General features: G+C 34.2%; 2 protein-coding genes across 3 annotated transcripts in view; one reads left to right on the top strand and one right to left on the bottom strand.

Moving 5' to 3' along the window:
- The window catches only part of LOC143246248 (uncharacterized), a 41,012-nt gene that overhangs the window by 8,503 nt on the left and 10,080 nt on the right, over window positions 1–22,429 (bottom strand). Inside the window, exon 2 of one of the 2 annotated variants that reach the window (XM_076492651.1) lies at window positions 17,699–17,805. In XM_076492651.1, coding sequence (XP_076348766.1) covers window positions 17,699–17,805 — 107 coding nt within the window. Of the gene's footprint in view, window positions 1–1,738; window positions 1,892–17,698; window positions 17,806–22,429 lie in introns of those variants that run through there. The other variant, XM_076492652.1, reaches the window with a different exon arrangement.
- On the top strand, window positions 7,359–20,936 carry LOC143246249 (uncharacterized). The gene is made up of 2 exons (XM_076492654.1): window positions 7,359–7,971; window positions 20,721–20,936. The coding sequence occupies exons 1-2, from the start codon at window positions 7,609–7,611 to the stop codon at window positions 20,727–20,729; spliced, it is 372 nt and encodes a 123-aa protein (XP_076348769.1). The 5' UTR covers window positions 7,359–7,608; the 3' UTR covers window positions 20,730–20,936.

Below are 22,429 nucleotides of genomic sequence, written 5' to 3'. Positions count from 1 at the left end.
GGAACTAGTGCTAAGTTCTAAGTTTATTAGCACAAGCAAATAAAAATTGGTAACATATCCTCCCTTGATGGAATCCCAGTCCATCACAAGGTTAACCACCCAGCCAATACTCATCATAGAGTTGGAGAGATTGAAATAGCTGGAGTAAAGTATTTTGCTCAATTACACAACAGTATTTCACCACAGGAAAGGATTCAATTCATGTGCAGTTAGTGACTGGCTGACCTTCACTTTTGTAATGGCTTTGGGCTTAGACAAAACCCAATGACTTGTGCACATGTCAGACTTCTTGAACTGTGTTTTGAGACAGGTCAGGTTTTGTTCGCAAGTACCTGCACATAATTGGTTTAAAAAATTAAACATAAGCAAACAGTTTTCCTTTTATAACCCCAGCACTGTAAATGGTTTGGAACTACATGAGTCACTGCCCAATAGCTTTTTTATGCAAAGGTACAAACATTGTAGTGTATATTTAGAAAAACAAGAGGAAACATCTAAATTTGTGAACAGCTGTCACAACAGTTTAGCTAGATATTATTATAACACATGCATTATGTGTTAAGGGAGAGATTACTGGAAGCATAATTTTATTCTTGTTCAACAAAATATGAAATAAAATTCCATTTGATTGCACTAAAAATCATTATATTGCTGGATAACTTGAATTGCCTTCTGTTAAGCTTGCCTTAAATTTCTAATACTGAAAGATGATTAGTGAATGTTCTAAACAAAGAAAATAAACCAAAACTTGAAATTCTAAGTAGTTCAATGAAAATATATAAAAATTAATATTTTATGTGTGGCTAATTTTCTGCATAAAAACTGTTATTTCTTCTACACATGGCCATACCAGAATATTGTGCAAATTCTACTGGCAGCATAAACAGTAAAATTCTTGTTGGAGATACATTAAAAGATACTTGTGGATGGTCAATATATTTAGATTTTACCACAGTTAGACTGTAAAATTGGTGGTGTGTTTTTAAACAAGTTATTTTTTATTCTTCTAAGAAATTTTGTTATAATTAACTACAGAATAAATCTACAACATGAGTTTCATTATTTGTGTAAATGTTTTTTTTTCACAACATTTTTAGTAATCTTCCACTAGAAAAAAAATCCCACCCAATGCCTCTTGCATTTAGTGATGATGTACATCATGTTAACACTGGAGAATATGGCTGAAGGATAAAAATGCTAAGAACGTATGAAAAGTTTTCCTATTGAAATAATACTGTCACTTGAAAAGTAATGGCCAATGAACAAAGCAAAGGTTAAAATTTACTTATATTCCTGAACTAAATCTTTATAATAAAAGCCAAGAACTGATTTCGTAATTAAAGTATTCAATAACAAATTGGGGTCGTGCTACACTTAGAAATAAAAAAAAAGAGAGAGAGAGAAAGAAAGAACAGTTCATTTTTTCCTACGAATGTACATCAAACTATATGTCTAGAGTGTCTTACAATTTATATCTGCTATCTATCTACATTGGCACCATGTGTTATTTTTATGCTAGACACAGTACAAGCAAAATAAATACAACTTACAAGTTAAATGCAAAGGTCTACCTATAGTATAAAACACAATTTCAAAGTCAAGAATCATAACCTACACGAAACAACTATTCGTACTGTGTTTTAAGCTGTATAATCCCGTTTGCAACAATTTAAACTGTTAAACATTAACTATACTAACCTATTTTCCCCTTTCTACCTAAAAGTAAAATATAAATTACCTGCGGTTTCCATATTCTACTTCTAGAAAAAAATGAAACTCCTTTAACGCGAAGCGCCATGTTCAAAAGCACCACAAGGAGAATATAAACTGCCATACGACGAAAGTATTAAAATACAAAAAGCTAAATATTGTTGTATTTTTCGTTTTGTTATTACGGTGCAACTATTTCGCAAAATATTCATCTTATATAGTTTATTATCAACAAGTGTTCCCAAAATAAGCGGAAAAAATCATTGTTTTAGGTACATTTGTTGTTACCCATAATTTTTAAGGGATTGATAAAGGACCCACTCTTGCCCCCCGCCAGTACAGTGGTATGTCTCCGGATTTACAAGCTAAAATCAGGGTTTCGATTCCTCTCAGTAGGCTCAGCAGACAGCCCGATGTGGCTTTGCAATAAGAAAAACACACACCAAGCACCCACTCAAGACTATATATATACAAATGATAAATGTTTGGTTTGTATTTATGACAAAGCTCTACTACGAATACTTTCTTAATTTTGAACTAACGGTCACAGGGAAGGCAGCCATTCAGCATCACCTACTGTCCATGTTAAGAGGTTCACTGTTACTCTTATAATTCGCTTAAAGTATGGGATATTTTGAGGTATCACATGGATTTAAATCCAGCTCATTAGCTCCAAAATCCAGAGTCATACCACTAAGTTAATTTGTACACATTTTGATTGATTTGTTAATCTATGATATCCACATATAAAACTGAAATCTGCATGAGCATTAGATGGGTTAACTTTATAATGAAATAATCAATGAGAATAATTACAAAATAAATTACAATTTAGCCAAATTACTAAGTTCAAGTTAAAGAATAAAAAGACTGGACTCGTGATGAAACTGCAAAACAATACTTATTTCTAAAAGCGCAACGCAGTAAGCATATTTACATCAGGACACTGGACAGTCACCTTATACATGATTTGTAAATCGCTACACACCTTTCGTCGCTCCAAATATCTTTCCACAATAGTTAAATTAGGATTTTGGAAAGAGTAAAATTCTCTTTTGTGATCCAGTAAAATGTGTTACTACAAAATAATTTTCCTTCTAATCAGAAGACCACAAATGTTGATGGCTTAAATATACAAGAAACAGAACACTATCTCAGATGATTACACTCAAATTTAACTCCTGTCCTTACATCAGCGAACCCAAACCGAAACCAAGTAGAACTATTTCATTCTAATGCTCTATACTTAATATAAAACGTTGAATGTACCCATAATGACTAGAACCATCCAGATGACCATTCATTCTCCTATAAAATATTAAGGCCATAATCTTTAAGTATCATCTATTTGGCCAGTGATGATCATTGCTTTGATTGACTTGCTTGTACAATGTTGCAATGTTATCTTCACGGACAAACATACATAACACAGAACAGAAGCACAAAGATAACTAGAACGCAAATCGCTATATATAAGAAGCGTGTTACTTTTCTCTTTCCTACAATTACACGTCATAGATGATACAACATTTAAACAAAAAATAGGCAAACATAAAAAATAAAATCCTTTAATTAACATTCAAAACACAAAATGACACATCATGAAATACTATAAAGGAAGAACAAACATTTTAACAGTTACGTTAAAATGAAACGTTATAAGTTAAAATAAAATGAACAGAAACACTTTTATAAATTATTCTTTTAAATTATAAACTGGGCCTGGCATGGCCTAGCGCGTTAAGGCGTGTGCTTCGTAATCTGAGGGTCGCGGGTTCGCGCCCGAGTCGCGCCAAACATGCTCGCCCTCCCAGCCGTGGGGGCGTTATAATGTGACGGTCAATCCCACTTTTCGTTGGTAAAAGAGTAGCCCAAGAGTTGGCGGTGGGTGGTGATAACTAGCTGCCTTCCCTCTAGTCTTACACTGCTAAATTAGGGACGGCTAGCACAGATAGACCTCGAGTAGGTTTGTGCGAAATTCCTAAACAAACAAAAAATTATAAAGTGATATTTATATACACCTACACACATAACCAGTAACGTGCAGTGACACGCGGACGATACAACATATATTTGTATGCTTATAGCTCCATATGCCATGCATAGATCTTGCTTCCTCCGGTGAACATGCAATCATCTGTGTACATTACTGGATGGAAACCATATAGAGATAGGTGGACACAACAACAAGATGATCAGTAACGTGATTAGTGCAAGTCAACCTGGCAAAATGCGAGGTTTCTTGTGAACTAAGGAATATCGAACTCGGATAGTCTGGTAGATCGTTTTAACTTTGATTGGAAGAGGAGAGCTAGTAAAATCAATCACCTTGTATAAATAAACAAGTATACGCATAAATGATTTGTGCTTTATTGCAAAAGTAAAGATTGTGCATTTTATTTTACGCTTTGTGTTCAATCTTATTGTTTCATTGTACAATGACTCACCAGTAAAAGGTGTTGTATTACTCTTATCGATATCCTGATCAAATCTCCTATTATCTAGTGTACCTGTCTACTATAGCTCTACATTCAATCTAGTTTTACCTGAATACATCAAAGAGATGATTGGTAAAAGGAAAATGTCTGTCTCTTGATCATTATAGAATTATGTAGTTTTCTATACCTGTTTAATGTTCATTACTCCTTAATTGAATCATTATGCATTAGTTATAAAAAAAAAAAAAAGCTTGTAAGTTAGACAGAATAGCATTTTTAACATCCAGAAGGAGTTATGGCTAACAGAGAGAATTTGAAATCCAGAGTTGTCAGGTTTAGTAAAAGCCCTTTCATGGACATAGAATTTTTGTCAATATTGTGAAGACCCATTACTTCGATCTCGTTGCAACCATTGATCCTGGAAGGAAAAGTGTCAGAATCAGTTTTACCCTGAATGGCTGTTCATGTATCCCTCTGAGGATCAATTTCAATGAATTTTGTTGCAGTGGTTTGACAACTGATGAGTCCTAGATTAAATTTAGCAACATGTGTAAAAAATAGGCAGTTTATGTGACTTTTGCCACAAGTTTTATGGCTATTGATTTCCAACCCAGCCAACGCTTCGCCAGTTATTGGAGTTTAAAACTTAAATAATAACGAAAGGTTTAGCTTGTCCCATCGGCACTGGAAATGACAAATAAGTTTTGTTATATATTGTAGCAACATAACTCCTTCTTTGGTTGTTTTTAATGATATGGCGAAAACAATTCCACATAACAATAATAAATTATTTTATTTTCTCCTTTAACGTTTCTACGAGCTTAAAGGCAAATACTTGTACACTGTTACAAATTATTGTAGACCTAAGTTACAAGTAACGTTAACTAACTTAAAACAAATCAATTTACTTGTATAAGGTAGCCGAGAAAGTTAACACACCAATCAATTCACTATTTCTCTCTCTTGAGGGCCCAGCATGGCCAGGCGGTTAGAGCGATCAACTTGTAATCTGTGGGAAGCGGGTTCGTATCCCTGTCACACCAAACATGCTCGTCCTTTAAGTCGTGGGGGAGTTATAATGTTACAATCAATCACATTACCCACCATTCATTGATTAAGAATAGCCCAAGAGTTGGGGGTGGGTGATGTTGATTAGCTTCCTTCGCTCTAGTCTTACACTACTAAATTAGGGATGGCTAGCGCAGATAGTTCTCGTGTAACTTTGCACTAAGTTCAAAAACGAAACATACTCGCTCTCTTGAAATCGCTTTACACATTTCACAGCTGTCCCGTATTTATAATCTAGCTTCGAATATACTATAAAAAACAACAAGACATCACATCATTCGAGCATTTTCGGTGTCATATTACTATATATTCTTCATTGCTTCCACACTAGTTTTTAGAATTGTGTATTTGTAACATGCTAATTCTGATATTTAAAACAGTAGCGCTGCTCTTGAAGATTAGATTCATGAGACATATCTAAACGTAGAATTCTTTGTTTGTTTGAAAGTAAACACAAATCTACACAATGGGCTATTTTTAGTTTGCTCACCATGGGTATGGAAACCAGGTTTCTAGCTTTATAAGTCCACAAACATACTGTCGTGTCACTAAGGGACAAGCTGTAGAAACTTGTATAGAAAAACATCAGTTTGTATTTGTACTATAATTTAACGATTAAATTTACGTATGTTTATTTCATTAATACTAAAACAACACTGTAAAGGCCTACAAAAACAAATTTATGATTACTTATTTTTTATAAAGAATCCGGATATTTTAATACATTGTAATGAAGGGAACATAAATATAAGCATGAGATCTACCCCTGGCTTAAAGCAACTTACTCATAAAATTTAAGACTTCGTGCAGTTAGCATTCTACATTTATGTCTGTTTGTTATATAAAAATTATTTCTTCCCATATAACGTCACCATTCTGTAATTTGTTACGCAGCGAAAAATGATAAACAGATGTGTAAGAGGCAGATTAAAAGTAAAGGGCCAAGGTGTATTTGATCTAGCGAAGCAAAGAAATTTGCGTCACAGACGCACATGTTAAAGCCATAGGGCCGTAAAAGCTTTTGGTTAATGCATTAAAGTTTATGCTTTTTTTAAAGCAATTTTTTTAGTTTTGATACATTTTTAGTTGGACAGATCGACTGAGGTAAAAGCATTTCTTACATAACACCATAGGCGTCATCACGGTGAATAGAGGTATGAAAAAAAAAAAAAACTTTGGGGACACAAATAAACATTAATTCCACGATCCGCCACATTTGCTTGCAGGTTAACAGCAAAACAAATATTCTATCAGACACACTGAACGGTCAGCGATTCTGTTCATATGTACAAGGTAAATGGGTCAGTAGAATGCCATTTTACATTGAAGTGGCCTGGCAAACATTGTACTGTAAAATTATGTTCTGCCAGGATTGAATCTTAGTTTGTTGATAAACATTAATCTACGGGTGTATGTGTTCTGCCCACCGCTGGTATCAAAACCTGCGTTATAAACCCGCAGACTTACTGCTGAACCACCATATACTCCAGTTTGACAGTGTTTAGAAAGAAGGATTCCAACAACAGTATGTTTGCTTTTACACAAAATACGTTTGTTGAATTTCGCGCAAAAGTACCATCTGTACTAACTGGCCCGAGTGTTGAAATAACAGCGCCAACCACCCCTTCTTGAGCTACATTGCATCAATGAATAGTAGGACTGACCACAAATTGTAATGCTTTCACGGCTGAAAGGCATGTTCAGTGATGGGATTTAACCCCATGCCCCGCAGAATTGCGAGATGAGTGCCCTGATCACCATGTCACTTGTTGTTTGTTTTTTGCGCAAAGCTACACGAGGGCTATCTGTGGTAGCCGTCCCTAATCTAGCAGTGTAAGACTAGAGGAAAGGCAGCTAGTCATCACCACCCACCGCCAACTCTTTTACTAACGAATAGTAGGATTAATCGTCACATTATAACGCCCCCACGGCTGAAAGGGCTAGCATGTTTGGTGCTTCGGTGATTCGAACCAGCGACCCTCAGATGACGAGCAGTGCCTAAACGCACCTGGCCCCAGGCAACTATAGAGGTTTTGCGTGAACCTATTAGTGTCACGTGGCCACAACGAGGTTTGTAAACATACCGCCATATTGTGTGGCAAGTGTCCCGCATGACTGAACGAGTTAACAACTGCTGTATTCAGTACTTTTATATGCAAAAACGGCTCGTTTGGGCTGAGAAAACACTTTACATAGAAGAGCGAACAACGTTTCGACCTTCTTCGGTCATCGTCAGGTGAACCTGACGATGACCGAAGAAGGTCGAAACGTTGTTCGCTCTTCTATGTAAAGTGTTTTCTCAGCCCAAACGAGCCGTTTTTGCATATAAATTTCTCAACAAGTGGGTTTCTCGTCATCACTGATTATTGTATTCAGTACTATTCACATGTAAATGGCTGCCGCTGGCTTTTCATCACTTGCAGCACACCTGACAGGTGCTGAAAAGGCCAGGTATGAGGAAAAAGTGAAGGGACTGGGTGTAGGAGACCCGTATATGCTCCCGCCACGTGTATTTACGCCAGTAATATCCAGCCAAGACAACGTTGCTCAAAGTCAGACTGTTGCCGGAGAAGATCTGCCAAATATTACATATGGTGACATTTATATATATTTGATAAACAGGACTTCCACCTATACAAATGAAAGTCTAAAAGGTTACAAACGCCTTGATGAGTACAAGTATTTTGTGGCAGGATTTGTACAGAATGTCCAAATAACCAGGGCAACGTCGGATAAAGTCATCATTACAGCAAAGGTTTGTACATCATGTTATATTACATACATGTATCATGTACTCTGTATGATAGATTTAACTACATTTTAGACGAAGACTAGGTACTGAAGTAAAGTAGGGCCCCCCATTTTAATAAATGGTTCAATATTATTGTACTACATGTGTACTGACCGTTGTCAAAGCTCTAGCCTAGGAGCACTTCTATACATGTTTGTATAATGATATTAAGACACCTAATTGTTTATTTGTTTGTTTTGGAATTTCGCACAAAGCTACTCGAGGGCTATCTGTGCTAGCCGTCCCTAATTTAGCAGTGTAAGACTAGAGGGAAGGCAGCTAGTCATCACCACCCACCGCCAACTCTTGGGCTACTCTTTTACCAACGAATAGTGGGATTGACCGTCACATTATACACCCCCACGGCTGGGAGGGCGAGCATGTTTAGCGCGACGCGGGCGCGAACCCGCGACCCTCGGATTACGAGTCGCACGCCTTACGCGCTAGGCCATACACCTAATTGTCTAGGCTGTTTCAAAACTTAATTTTTGATTTATGATTAATTTTTGGTACGGTATCAATATACAGATAATAAATAGTACAAGTAGACATAGAACGTGTAAAATGAAATATGGAAGGCACATAGTCAGGTGATAGGGGATCATCACTCTTCGTCCCTGAAACAGAGTACAATAATTTAGTTAAGATATTGATTTACAGGCATCATCAGATAATATTTATATATATAACAGATACACTGTACACTTTTAACTGAATATATATATATATATAACTGAATATGCTGAACATTGTTTAACGACTGAATGAACAGCCAACAAAGTAATTATTTGCACACTTTTTTAATCTTGTGCCAGTTGTGGTTTTCTGATGAATCACTTAAATTGGTCCTTTAAGAGATATTAACATTTTGTCTTAATGTACTATTGGCTATATAACCTATTCATCATGAATGATATTGTTCCTTCAGTAAATTTACTATTCAGTCATTTAAAAGTAAAAGGAAAGTGTGCAAAAAAATTTCTTTGACTGATGGTGCAGTGTGTTCTGCTATACATATATCATGCATGTAAGTTTCAATCTATTCAGCCTGGCTATAGATGAATTATACATACCTAACACAAAATGTTTACTACAAAGTCTGGTGTGCTCTGTGGGTGTCCAGTTTTTCCTATTGACAGCTGCAATCCATCGTCTTCTTCGGTCGGAATCTTTAGGAAATCTGTAGTATGACACATTTTCCACCTGTCCATGTCGATTTGAACAGTTAAATGCACAACACGAGTGTACCATCGCGCACTTTTGACTATGAATCACCCTTGTGTTGGAATATAAACACGCCGAGCGTGCCACCCATCATGGCGGTCAGCAGTAACTAGGTCAAGAGTGACGTCACACGCAAAATAATGTACAAAATAGTTATTGAAAAAGATTTACTAATATAATTACACGCATATAATCTTCAATTAGATAAGTGTATTTCATTTATTTTTAATACTTGCTTAAATATTTCTTTCAATATAAATTGTTCATTTATTGATCTCTCGTTTTAACAAGAGGTTTTAAAGAATAATACCATCTTCCCCTTGTTTTGCAATTAATTTAAGCAATTGTAAAAACTCTCATGTCGTATTTAATATTTTAACCAAGCAATTTTCATAATCCATTTAGGTCATAAAGATACATATAACTTCCTGTTGTTGTTTTCTTACGATAACATTATCAATTTAATAGATAAGCTACGTATTTCTCAATTATTAGTATTTTAAAATCTTTATAACATCTTGGAGGTTTGGTATTTTCAAGGAAATTAAGTTGTCCCCAAAAAGTAGATAAAATAGGTTCACAGAATAGCAGGGGATTTAGTAAAGATACATACTTCGAAGTAATACGAGTTCTGTAACATGGACTAAGCTTGTGCCAGCAAGAGATATAAATATGTGAAAAACACAATGAAAACAAAATATATCCAAACAAAAAAACCACCGTATGTATGTGTATACTCAGTACAATTGACAGTCACTTTTACCGAAGAGCTGAAAGCGAAAAACATTCAAGTTTACAAAGTTTTTAAGAAAAGCTGGTGCATCTTAAATCCTTTTATACATCAAAAATTATTACATTTTCTGTAACACAACATACGCAAAAGTATAGGAGAGGATTCACAAATGTCGTATATATCAGAGTTCATAAGCACTCTCTACAGATGAATGCAATGAAAACAATGGCCGCTACTATTGCAGTCATATATTTTCTATTTTTCTATTTCTATTACAACAGTCACCATAAAGCTTATAGGAAAAAAACGTTTCTTGTGTTGTTCCTACTTCGACTCCGAAGATATTTCTGTGGCCAAGGACCACCAATAAATTAATCACGTTAAATACTATGGAAGGACATTAGTAGTTGGGTGGCAAAAGCAGGTAACATAAAACACCTCTACCAACACGATTTTGTCTGATACCTCTTAATACAACGTCACTCTCACCGTCATACAGTGTAAACCATGTTTTAAGTGTATACATATTGAGTTTTTAAAACTTATACAAATTTGTTGGTGAAGTAATAGTATATACTATAATAATTGCTATGTAATAAATAAATTGTGTGAAAACTAGGTATTTTCTATTATTTATCAAAGCCTCCAACTTTTTATGATTTAGCTAAAAATAGCCCTACTTCAGGCCACAGTTTGACCATGTCACCAGTTATTCAGCCTTTTCAGATTTTTACCATATATTCTTAAATATGATCTACAAAAAAGAATCAGGATGGTGTTCAACCTACTTTTTGAGTTATAAATTTTTAAAGTATTCTCTGACCATACGTTTTTTATTTAAAAACAAATTCAGTTCAGGTGTGTTACTGTGTGCAAATATATCCATACAATTTTGAAATAATTTACGAATCCCATTGAAATATTCTAATCAGCCTTTACCATATATTCTTAAAATCTCTGAACATGATCTTAAAAAAGTCAAGGTTGTGAAAAATAATAAATTATCAAATTTTAAGTGTCTGATATGTACCATTGGGCAAAGGACCACATTGAGGGCATTCAGTTCTTTCTTGTCAATCAGGAATCAGTCCTGCAAAATTGTGTAAAGTTTGATCTACTTAAGCACTATGAAAAATGCAAAACTGTGGCAGGTATTAGGTCACATCATAGCTTTATTCCCCACTCTACCAACAAATTGTATATAAGAAGGCTATCAGATGATGTGTACACAGTTGTAACTGTTGGTAGTAGCAGTGAAAGTGATGCTGCAGCAGCTCAAATAGGGTCTAATGATAACAATGACAATTATCAGCCAGGGAAATATATGGCATGCATATACGATCATGAACGGTATGTGGGAAACATAAAAGATAGATCAGATGAACATTCTGCTGTGTTGGTGTCATTTATGAAGAAATCAAGAAACGAACTGTTCTCATGGCCTACAAGATCACATAAAGATGAAAGCTGGATTCCTTTTCAACATATTTTTTGTTTGATAAGTGCACCTATTGTGCAAGGCAGTAGTGCTTGCCACTATATTTTAAGTCAAAGTGATCTCAACATAATCAAACTCGAATTTCAAAATTTATTCAAGCTGTCTGAACAAAGCAATGTTTATTTGTTGTTGTTAAGGCTAATTTTATCGCCAAAGCAGTTTTTTAAACATTTCATTGTCATGATTATTTCAGTTTGGTGTGACTATAATCTTTCTCAGTTATCCCCTGTTGTAACACTGTGCTTTTTGTGTCTGATTTACCTTTGTATTTATTATATTATGAATCTTAAACTCAGCCATATCTGCATAACTGTAATGCATACACAATATATTTGCATTGCCATGTGATCTAACTAGTTATGTCAATAAACTTGTTCAGAAATGAATTAATTCTTTCTTGTTTCTTACAACTTCATTATTTAACATTGTGAAAGGCTGGTTAGAATATTTCACTGGGATTCATAAAATTCTGACAGGTATTTTTCAAAATTGTATGGATATATTTGCACAAAATAACACACCTGAACTGAATTTTTTTAAAATAAAAAACGTATGGTCAAAGGATAATTTAAAAAATTATAACTCAAAAAGTAGTTTGAACACCATCCTGATTTTTTTTGTAGATCATATTCAGAGATGTAAGAATATACGGTAAAAATCTGAAATGGCTGAATAACTGGTGACATGGTCAAACTGTGGCCTGAAGTAGGGCTATTTTTAGCTAAATCATAAAAAGTTGCATGCAGATAATTTTTTTTACAGGAGATCTAACAGACTTAATCACAACAATTGCTGATTTATTAGCTGATATGTTATAGGAAATTAGAAAACAAAATTCAGCTTTGTATCATATTAAGTCTTAGAGCTATGGCTTATTACGTAAACCAATGCTTTTTACGATTTTGGGTTTTCAGGTGATTTTACTGCCTCACTATGCAAATCCTAAGAGGGATAAACTTGGTTTGAGACCATTTTTGAATTTTGTGAGATTAATTCAGTCAGTGTGGCAAATTTCAGCCTTCTACCACCATAATATTACTCTTGCAGCTTTAAGCAGACAAAGTTGCCCGAAAATGAATTTGCCAAAAAAAAAACAAAAAAATTAACTACATTTTACAGGGCTGTAAATCAGAAACTATTAGAGATATTGATCTAATCTTTGGCAATTGTTCATTATATGGATAGATGAGCACATGTGCATTTTTTCAAGGCATTCTGTGGGGGTCACCTGTAGCCCCCTGGATGATTTGACATGGAATGACCCCTATAGTATATATCAATTCACACTTTGTTGGAATACAACTCCCTCACTGCATATGGAGAAGTTATATAAACTCTTCAAGTGTACATAGGAGAAACTAGAAAAAAATAGTATTATATAGTAAATATGATTAATTATTTACATTATTAGAATCCTAGCATGATATGGTAAAATCAATACCTAGACGATCTTTTAAACAGATATGTTCATATATACAATAACTCACAAGCCATAATACCCTTAGAAAGAAATACATCTAATACACAAACAAATAAAACCTTTTAAAACTTTATACACAATGAAAGCAGCATTCTACACCTATGTACATGAAACTATACAAACTCTCTTGGCACAAATCATTACCAAATATGAAAAAAAGTAGAATATATCTGAATACTCACAGTAACATGTAAAACAATGGTTTATATAAATTTCATCAATGAGGTGACCTTGAAGAAATACTATGCATTATGGTACTAAACAACCTACCTTCTGAAAACATCTTGCACTTGATGAAAGAACTTACTGATATTTCTCTCAATATTTCACTAAACATGAATTGTTTAAAATATTAATATACCAATATTCTGCCTTGCAATGATGATAAATTGGAAGAAAGATAAGTAGCTTACACCTTGTATTTAGTATGATCTTGGACAAAAGGTTTGTTTTTTTTAATAAATTAATCAGAGAATCTACTAGGAATGATATTTTAGACTTAATGATAATTTCTAATAAGGAAATGGATGACAAGGTGAAACCTGGGTACAAAATATCAGTTATGTTTGATGTTTTCTGGATATTGAGCTCAGATTAATTTTGAAAGAATATGATAAGAATTATCCCTTGTAAATTAGGCAACTGGATTAACTGAAGATGCTGATTAAATGTGGAATATTTTTAAATGTTCAAGATAGAAATTTTCTTTAGAGAAATAAAAAAGGTGACTGCATGGAAATGACCAGATTGGCACTGTAAGATTATACAATAAATAAAATTAAAGAAAGGCATTCACGTTTACTTCAATTTTTTGTTTTCAATTCAGTTGTCAGTTAAACATAAAGCTTCACAATGGGCTATTTCTGCTCTGCCCACCATGAGCATTAAAACCCAGATTTTAACATTATGCAATTTACCTCCAAGCAGATCCTGAACTGTTATAGAGGAAAATATAATTGATAAAGAAAATGATCATATTAGTTCTGAAGTAATTAAAAAATTCAGAAATTTAAAGAACAATAATACTGGCCCACATATTTCCCCAACTGTTCTGAAGGAAGTAAGGATTAGGTATGTGACCTACTTGCTTAAACTTTTTTGCAAGTTTTTAAATGTAGTAGACAGGTGTCAGAGGATTAGTTGTTTGATAATGTTACATCCACTTAAAATGGAGGTGATAAAAATTATTGAGGTACTTATTTTTATATGAGGCTTATATTTGTTTTACACCAGAAAATTATTTCAAAAGTCTGACAAAAAATGCTTTGCAAAGTCATTTAACAAAATTTAAAGTTTTCTTAGATATGCAACTTTGTTTCATTAGGGGAGAACCTTGCTTAACTAATGAATTTTTTGACATTCTTTGAAAAGGTTACTGCTTATGTTGACAAGGGTAAAGATGTATATATGGATTTTCAGAATCACCACATTAAAGACTTGTTTAAAAAATTCTCTCTATTCATATGAAAGATAATTAAAAGTTTGGGTTACACTAAAAAATGGCTGGAAGAAATAAATAAGAAAGTTTTGTCAATCTGGAGTAATGTCAGGAGTGGAATATCTCAAAATGCAATGACATAAATAAAGGAATGGTCAATAAATTGCTTAAATTTAAAGTGGCAAGAGCTTTGAAAAGTCTTTGCAAAGTCATTGAATGAAGCTTAGAATTTTATTAGATAGTCAAAATGAGTTCAGTGAGGAAAAATATTGTCTTCAAGTTTTTTTGTCATTCTTTGAAAAGGTTACTGCTTATGTAGATAAGGGTTAGGGTGTATCTGGATTTTCGGAGAGCCTTTGACAAGGTGCCACATAAAAGGCTTGTAAAGAAAATTATCTCCTTGGGTTTGAGGGACAAGTTAACTAACTGAATAGAAGAGTGGCTGGATAGAAGAAGGCAAAGGGTTGTTACAAACAGAATTCAGTGAAACTGGATTAATATCACAAGTGGAATACCTCAGGGCTAAGTCTTAGGGCCCTTTGTTCGTTTTGATTTGCATCAATGACATAGATTAAAAAATGGTCAATAAATTTGTTCATGATATTTAGGTTTTGGGTGTTACTAGCTGTGAAGAGGATGCTGCTGCTTTGCAAAAGGATTTAGATTATTTAAGAAGTTGGGAAAATAAATGGCAGACAGGTTTTAATTATAAATGTAAGATAATGCACGTGGATTCTTGTAAATTAAATTATAATATAAATGAGAAAAACTTTAACCATGTCAAGAAGGAAAGAGATCTTGGTGTAACAACTGATCAATCTCTTAAGCCATCCAAGCAGTGTAATGTTGCTAGTGGTAGAGCAAGTAAGATTTTAGGATGTATCTACAAAAATGAATACAAGTCTTAAAAAGGTTATAAATTCACTGTACAGATCACTGGCTAGGCCGGATTTAGAATATCATGTTCATTCTTAGGTCCCTTACCTAAGAAATATATCGGTTGTTGAAAAGAGTTCAGAGAAGGGTTACTAGAATGGTGCCTGGGACGGAAGATACCATAAGAAATTAAAGTCTCTGAAAATATTTTATCTTGAAAGAAAAAAAAAAGGAGATCTGATTGAGGTATTTAAGATTGCAGAGGGAACTGATAGTGTTGACGCATAATGTTTGTTCATACTTAATGGTAGGAACATCAGGACTAGGAGACACAAAATATAAATTTTAGCAATGTAGAAGTCATCTTCAGCTAAGACAGAGTGTAACATAGTGGTTGGCCTATGGAATGATTTGTCTTTAGATGTTGTACAAGCAGCACATTTAAGTAAGTTTAAGAGAAAGCTTAGTAACTATATGAATGATAAGGGCTCACTTTAAGATTTTTATTTTATTTACTTATTTGGTGATTTTAGTCCAGTTTAGAAGAATGAACAGCTGAGATGGACCGATAAGTCCCTTGTTTTCCCTAAATATCATGACTTGATATTTTTTGATTATTGCTAACTGTGAAGAAGATCCTGCTTCTTAACAAAATAATTTAAATCATTTGGCGAGTTGTCATAATTTCATTTACAATTTTGATGTGAACAAGCTAAACATTGTTATGGGAGAAAAGGATTCTGATATTTTGATTAACCAGTATCTTAATCTATCCAAGAAATGCACTGTTGCTAGTGGTAAAATAGGACAAATATGATTTGGGTTGTACGTAGAAAAATATTGAATATAAGTATACATAACTTATATTTTCATTGTATAAAGGGATTATTATGCCTCATTTGAAGTGTTCCATTCATTTTGGAGCTCTTTACCTTGAGGAAAAGTCTAAAGGTGAAGTTTATATTTTTGATCATTTTTCTGAAGTGCACAAAAGTTAGAAGCGGCTTGATTCAGGTGTTCAGCATTACTAAAGGCTTAGTTAATACTTATGTGGGTGGTGGAAAGAAAATGTTAAATTTATGATAGTGAGGATCTTAATGGACCAAATGGCCATTTCTCTTTTCTATCTTTATCTAATGTTCTTGCCAATGTAGTCATCCAAAAGTAATTAGTTACTATCTAAGAATGCTCATTTCCATTTTAAAATTGGAGATTTCAATTAAAATACTTTTGTGAGATCAACAAGTTAGAATTCCACACCAAAACAATACATACAGATTTTTTTTTTTAAATTACACTACTATAATATCAAAATTCCAAATACTAGTGATAATTTACCAACATTCATTACTTATATAAACAATACAGATAATTTATTGGTAGTTACAGTTCCAAACCTGCTGATGATATTGTTTCTCTTATTCAGAAGACAGTCTTTTAAACTGTGCAAGAATATATAAAATGATCTTTAGCACTGACATACGTAAAGCTTGGTTAAATGATTATTAGAGCTTTAGGATATAAAATATTGTTATAAGTTTAAATCAGGTTCTTGTGAGTCCTCATTTGGAGTAATGCACAGTTTTGGTTCCCTTTGCTTAGTAAGAGCATCAACTTGGAAAAAAAGTGATACCTGGTTTAAGTGATTTAAACTAAAAGAGGAGCTTAAATTTTTCATCTTTTTTTTTATAAGTGTAAAGGACAGTTACCTTGAGTCACATTTTAATTAAAACTGTTAAAGGTTTGAAGAGTTTTCCTAGCTTCTTATAAAATGAGTAATGATGAAATGAGTGCTATAAATCTTATTAGTGACAAGCTAGAAACTACTAATAAGTAAAGTTTAACGTATACTTTGTAAAAACTTGATCTTGTCAGGGTTTTGTACATATGTGGGCTGGGATCCTTCTACAGTAGGTGTCTAACTCTTTGGCAATAAACTTCAACAATAAAAGGATAGGAAACAATCCTCTTGTTTTAAATTAATATATTCAAATCAAAACAAAATCAGATATATGTCTATATATATATGTAGACACACACACACAAAATGTCTTCATACTCCAGAAAATCAAGGTTTTATCTAAAACTAAATATTCTTTTTTCCTATCAAAAGTCCATGCAGGCTGGTTCAGTTACTTTAGAATTCAGTTGTCAAAATAAATTATCTTTCTCTACTCTGTTCCTTATGGAACAATCTGTGACAAGTTTGCTTACATTACTGTGTGGGTTACCACAGTCGTATTCTGAATTTTAAACAATTCTCTCTTTTCATCAAAGCCCATACAGATGGGTTCAATTAGTTCAGAACACTCTTTGATAACAAAAATCATTCCTCTCATCTCTGTTAAACAGTGAAGAGCTCTCCAAATATTGCCCATTATTGCCACACTATTAATCGTGTAGTTTAACTTCACCTTCAATAACTTTTACTTACTTACTTACTTCATTTAATTTGTTGGTTACCACAGTTGTACCTAGAGTTTTAAATAATTCATTCTTTTTTTTCATAAAAGGTCCATGCAGGTTGGTTGGTTCAGTTACTTTAGAATCTAGTTGAAAAGAAAAATTATTCTTAATATCTCTGTTGTTAAAATACGGCTGTTAAACTCACTAAAGAAATCAACTGTTTAGGCTAATCACTCACATGCTGGCTAACTTTTCTCTGACTGAACTTCACTTATCTTCCACTCAGTCATCTATACATTTATCTTGCCCAACAGAGGTCTGAAATTTTCTACAAACTATGAGACACATAGTTTTCTAGCTCACACAGCAAGAAACACTGAGGTTTTAAAAAAGATGGTATCAACAATACTAAAACAATTGAACACAACACACAACATCAACTGAGCTATGTAACAAAATCTGAATACTTTTAAAATATACTCTTCAAAAAAAGAAACGCAAAAGGCAAAATATGAGACAAATTGTTAACAAGTTTATTCCGAGTAGTTCTGTATGACATGTGTGAAACTTTGCACATTCACTGCTGAACATCCATAGTCTGCAAAGGCGAAGTCCACGCTCACCAGGTGAAGTTTAACATCACTCAACGTCAATAACGAGTATGCCCCCCATTAGCATCAATAACTGCTTGGCATCTTCTGCCCATGGAAGCGATGAGATGACGAATCACATCCTGTGGCATGGCTGTCCACTCAGCCTGCAAAGCTGTTGCAAGCTGAGGTAGAGTCTGCGGTTGAGGTTGTCGCCGTCGCAGACATCGGTCCAACTCGTCCCAAAGATGTTCGATGGGGTTTAAATCTGGTGATCTGGAGGGCCAGGGAAGAATGTTGATGTTGTGGTGTCTCAAGAAGACAGTAGTGAGTCGGGCTGTGTTAGGACAGGCGTTGTCATGTTGAAAAACGTCGTTAACGTTCACCATGATGGGTTGCACATGGGGCCTAAGAATCTCGTCGACGTATCGTTGAGCCGTAAGATTCCCTCAAATGTGCAAAAGGTCTGTTCTGGCATTGTAGGCGATGGCAGCCCATATCATGATGCTGCCACCACCAAATCTGTCAACATCCTGCACACAGTTTGCTCAAAACGTTCACCTTGGCGATGGTAAACACGGGTCCTTCTATCCTGCCTACGAAGCATAAAACGTGATTCATCGCTGAACCAAACATGCCTCCATCGTCGATGAGACCATACCCAATGTGCCCGAGTCCACTGCAGCCGTGCTTGACGATGTTGCTGGGTGAGGATGACGCCTCTGACTGGACGTCGAGGTCGGATTCCTGCATCTCGTAGACGGTTGTGTACGGTCTGATCGGAAATCCTATGCAGCCCTGGTATGGTTGAGGCAGTAGACGTTGCAGTGGTGTTCCTATCCCGAAAGTGACGTAACCGGATGTTGCGATCTTGTGCGGGCGTTGTCACACGAGGTCTGCCAGATTGTGGACTGTCACGAGTTGATCCATGTTGTTGGTGACGATTCCATAGCCTTGTGATGGTGCTTTGGTAGACATTCACAGCTCTGGCATCATCTGATCGAGATTCGCCTGCTTCCAAGCGACCAATGGCGTTGTTGCGTTGTGCTTCAGTCAGTCTTGGCATAACTGTATTGCGTGTTGGTGGCTTAACACTGAGCTATGGAAACCGAGAACTCATCACTTTTATAAGGAATTTGCACATGTTGCACTTGCAGATCTCTCAAACAAATTTATTGGACACGCATGCGTTTTGGCGAAAAATCCGATGATTTCCTCCATTTTCAAAGTGCACAACTTTTATTGTCATTTTGGTCTGACAATCAGTGCCTTAACACGTGTAACATCACATACTCTGAGCTTGTAACGTTATTACATATATTTCTCTTTAAAATAACAAAAATATCCCTTTTGCGTTTGTTGTTTTGAAGAGTATATTAACTTTCATATTTTTGTTATGAAAACCACAACCATTAAACGTGTGTGTGTATTTATCTTATAGCAAAGCCACATCAGGCTATCTGCTGAGTCCACTGAGGAAAACTGAACCCCTGATTTTAGCACTGTAAATCTGTAGACTTACCACTGTACTAGCAGGCAGTATTAAATATGAGATCACTAAATGAACTAAATAACAAGTCTTACACAAAACAGTCTTGTATACACAACAGGTCTATACTGGCTGAAAAAATAAGTGAGCTCAAAAATTCATATATTATTTACTAATGATAAAAAGATGATCTCTATACTTAGCACCAACTACAGATAGAGAATTAAAGAATATAGTAACAACATAAAAACTGGTAAGCAGCTGATAATGAAGAAGTTCATCCAGATGTCACTGAAAAGATAAATGAAGTAATTTCTGAACATGACCAGTATTTTCAAGTTGTCCATATCTTGCATCAAGGTACCAATTTTTTTTAAAATTTAATCAAATTATTTAATATTATAAAAAAAGGAGACAGTTACTTAAAATTTCAGACCTATTTCTTTATTAGCTGTACATACAAACATACTAGAAAATGTAGTTATATGAATAATCAGATTGTTCATTTGTTTGGAATTTTGCATAAAGCTACACAAGCTTTCCATAATTTTGCACTGTAAGACTAGAGGGAAGGCAGACACCCACTGTCAACTCTTGGGCTACATTTTTTACCAATGAATAGTGGGATTGACTGTCACATTATAATACCTCCATGGCTGAAAGGGCAAACATGTTTGGTGTGATGGGAATTTGAACCTGTGACCCTCAAATTACAAGTCGAGCATCCTAACCACCTAGTCATGTCAGGCCTACGAATAGTCAAGTTGATTGATGTGAATAACATTTTGACATCATTATGCCAAATTTGGATTCTGACCTAACCAGTTAACATAACTGGCAAATTTATGATTTATGAGCAACATAACTAAACAATTTAAAAAACCAAAACATTGATACTTCATTTATTTTTAGATTTATGTAAAGCTTTTTAAACTATAAATCATAAAAATATTAACATATAAACTTCTTACTTGATCAGAAAACATAAAAAGCCCAAGTTCATGAGACTGACTTCAGGTAGACAATCTCTGAGACCCTACAATACCAAGCCTTTGAAACCACTGCTGTCATGGTAATCTAATATGTTTGATGGATGGGTGACTGATCAACCAACTTCAACTTATACCTGCTAACCAACCTGTTTAGCATTTACCTGTGTTTGTTTATGTCATTACTTGAAACTGGTTTATTTGATAGCATGTTTGGAAGTGTATCAAAGATTAAAAGGAACAATCTGGAAACATTTGGTTATTTTTGGGAGGATGCAGGATTATTCAGATAACGGAGATTTCTTAAGGTTCTGAAAGACAAGGGCTATCTCCAAACATAATTTAAATGGAAAATAAATTATAAATGGTGTACAAGAAGATGCAATTCTTAGATTTGTTTTTGGATGACTTATTGCATCAATTTTATGAACACAAATCATGTAATTACTTTTCTTAATATTTAAAGGTATTTTTGTTTGCTAAATGTCAATTTACCAGTAAACAGTGTTATTGCCATAAAAAGTACATTTTACATTATTATAAAGCCTAATCAAACATATATAAAATAATTTCTAAAAATAATTAGGTTACAAGAAACTGAGTCTTGAAAACAAAATCTTTTGGAGTAATGATTAATGAAATGTATTGGAGAGAACACATTATGGAAACACCAAAAGGAAAATGAATCACAGCACAAGTATTCTTACATTATACAGGGTGTTTGGAAAGTCACTGTGCACTTATATATTTATTAACAGACGTGTTTCAATATAGAATACAGGAGGTAAATATGAACGACAAATATAAACAATGTTGAAAGTGACCCCCGTTGGCATCAATACAGGCCTGGATCCTTCTTATATGGTTTCTAAACACCGCTATCAGTTGCTGGCTTGAAATAGACTGAATAAAATATGATTACAAAACTTCACAGTGACTTTCCGAACACCCTGTACTAGACAGTTATTACATAAATCTCCATTCACACTATCTATTAGTATTAAAGCATATTAATTTTAGTTTTAGTTTGTTAAACGGGGTGATACCAAATGTTGTTGTTGCTTTAGCACAAAACTAAACAATGGGCTATGTGCACTCTGCCACAGTGGATGATCAAATTTAGTATTTATTACAACAAATATTAACTTACAAGACAGCTGTAAAGATAATTTCCAAAGAGAAAAATTATGAACATTCATCACAGTTATCTACAAATTGTAAAATGCTACCAGTAAGTGTGATGCTTAGGAATAATTTGTGTGTTTGTCCAATGAACTTTGTGCAAAGCTAATGAGGACTAATTGCACTAGCTCTCCCTAATTTTGAAGTGATAGACTACAGGAAAGACAGTCAACATCACTCACCATCAATTCTTGGGCTACTCTTTTGCCAACAAATAGTAGGATTCATCATATTATAACACTTTCATGACAGTTTAAAAGTGCAAACAAGATTGGTAACAGGGTTCAAACTTGTAAGCAGCAGATTGCAAGTCAATCAAACTAACTACTAGGCCATGCAAGGCCTTTTGGGAAGAAAAAATTACCAAAGTTTATATAAATATTTACATACAAGTTATAAAATTTGGATTTTGTATGCAATTTATTTCTTCTTGTATAGGAGTATCAGTAGAAAATAGACCTTACAAGTCTAAAACATGTGTAAATAAACAAGGAATATTCAATAAGCTGCATCTTTT

This window comes from Tachypleus tridentatus, chromosome 3, assembly GCF_004210375.1.
Source record: "Tachypleus tridentatus isolate NWPU-2018 chromosome 3, ASM421037v1, whole genome shotgun sequence".
NCBI classification, from domain to species: domain Eukaryota; kingdom Metazoa; phylum Arthropoda; class Merostomata; order Xiphosura; family Limulidae; genus Tachypleus; species Tachypleus tridentatus.
The sequence above is the reverse complement of the archived record's forward strand: the minus strand, read 5'-3'. Positions and strand labels throughout refer to the sequence as shown.

Bases quoted from the DNA above. Each gene is read 5' to 3' on its own strand.
- LOC143246249 (XM_076492654.1), top strand. From the start codon at position 7,609: ATGGCTGCCGCTGGCTTTTCATCACTTGCAGCACACCTGACAGGTGCT.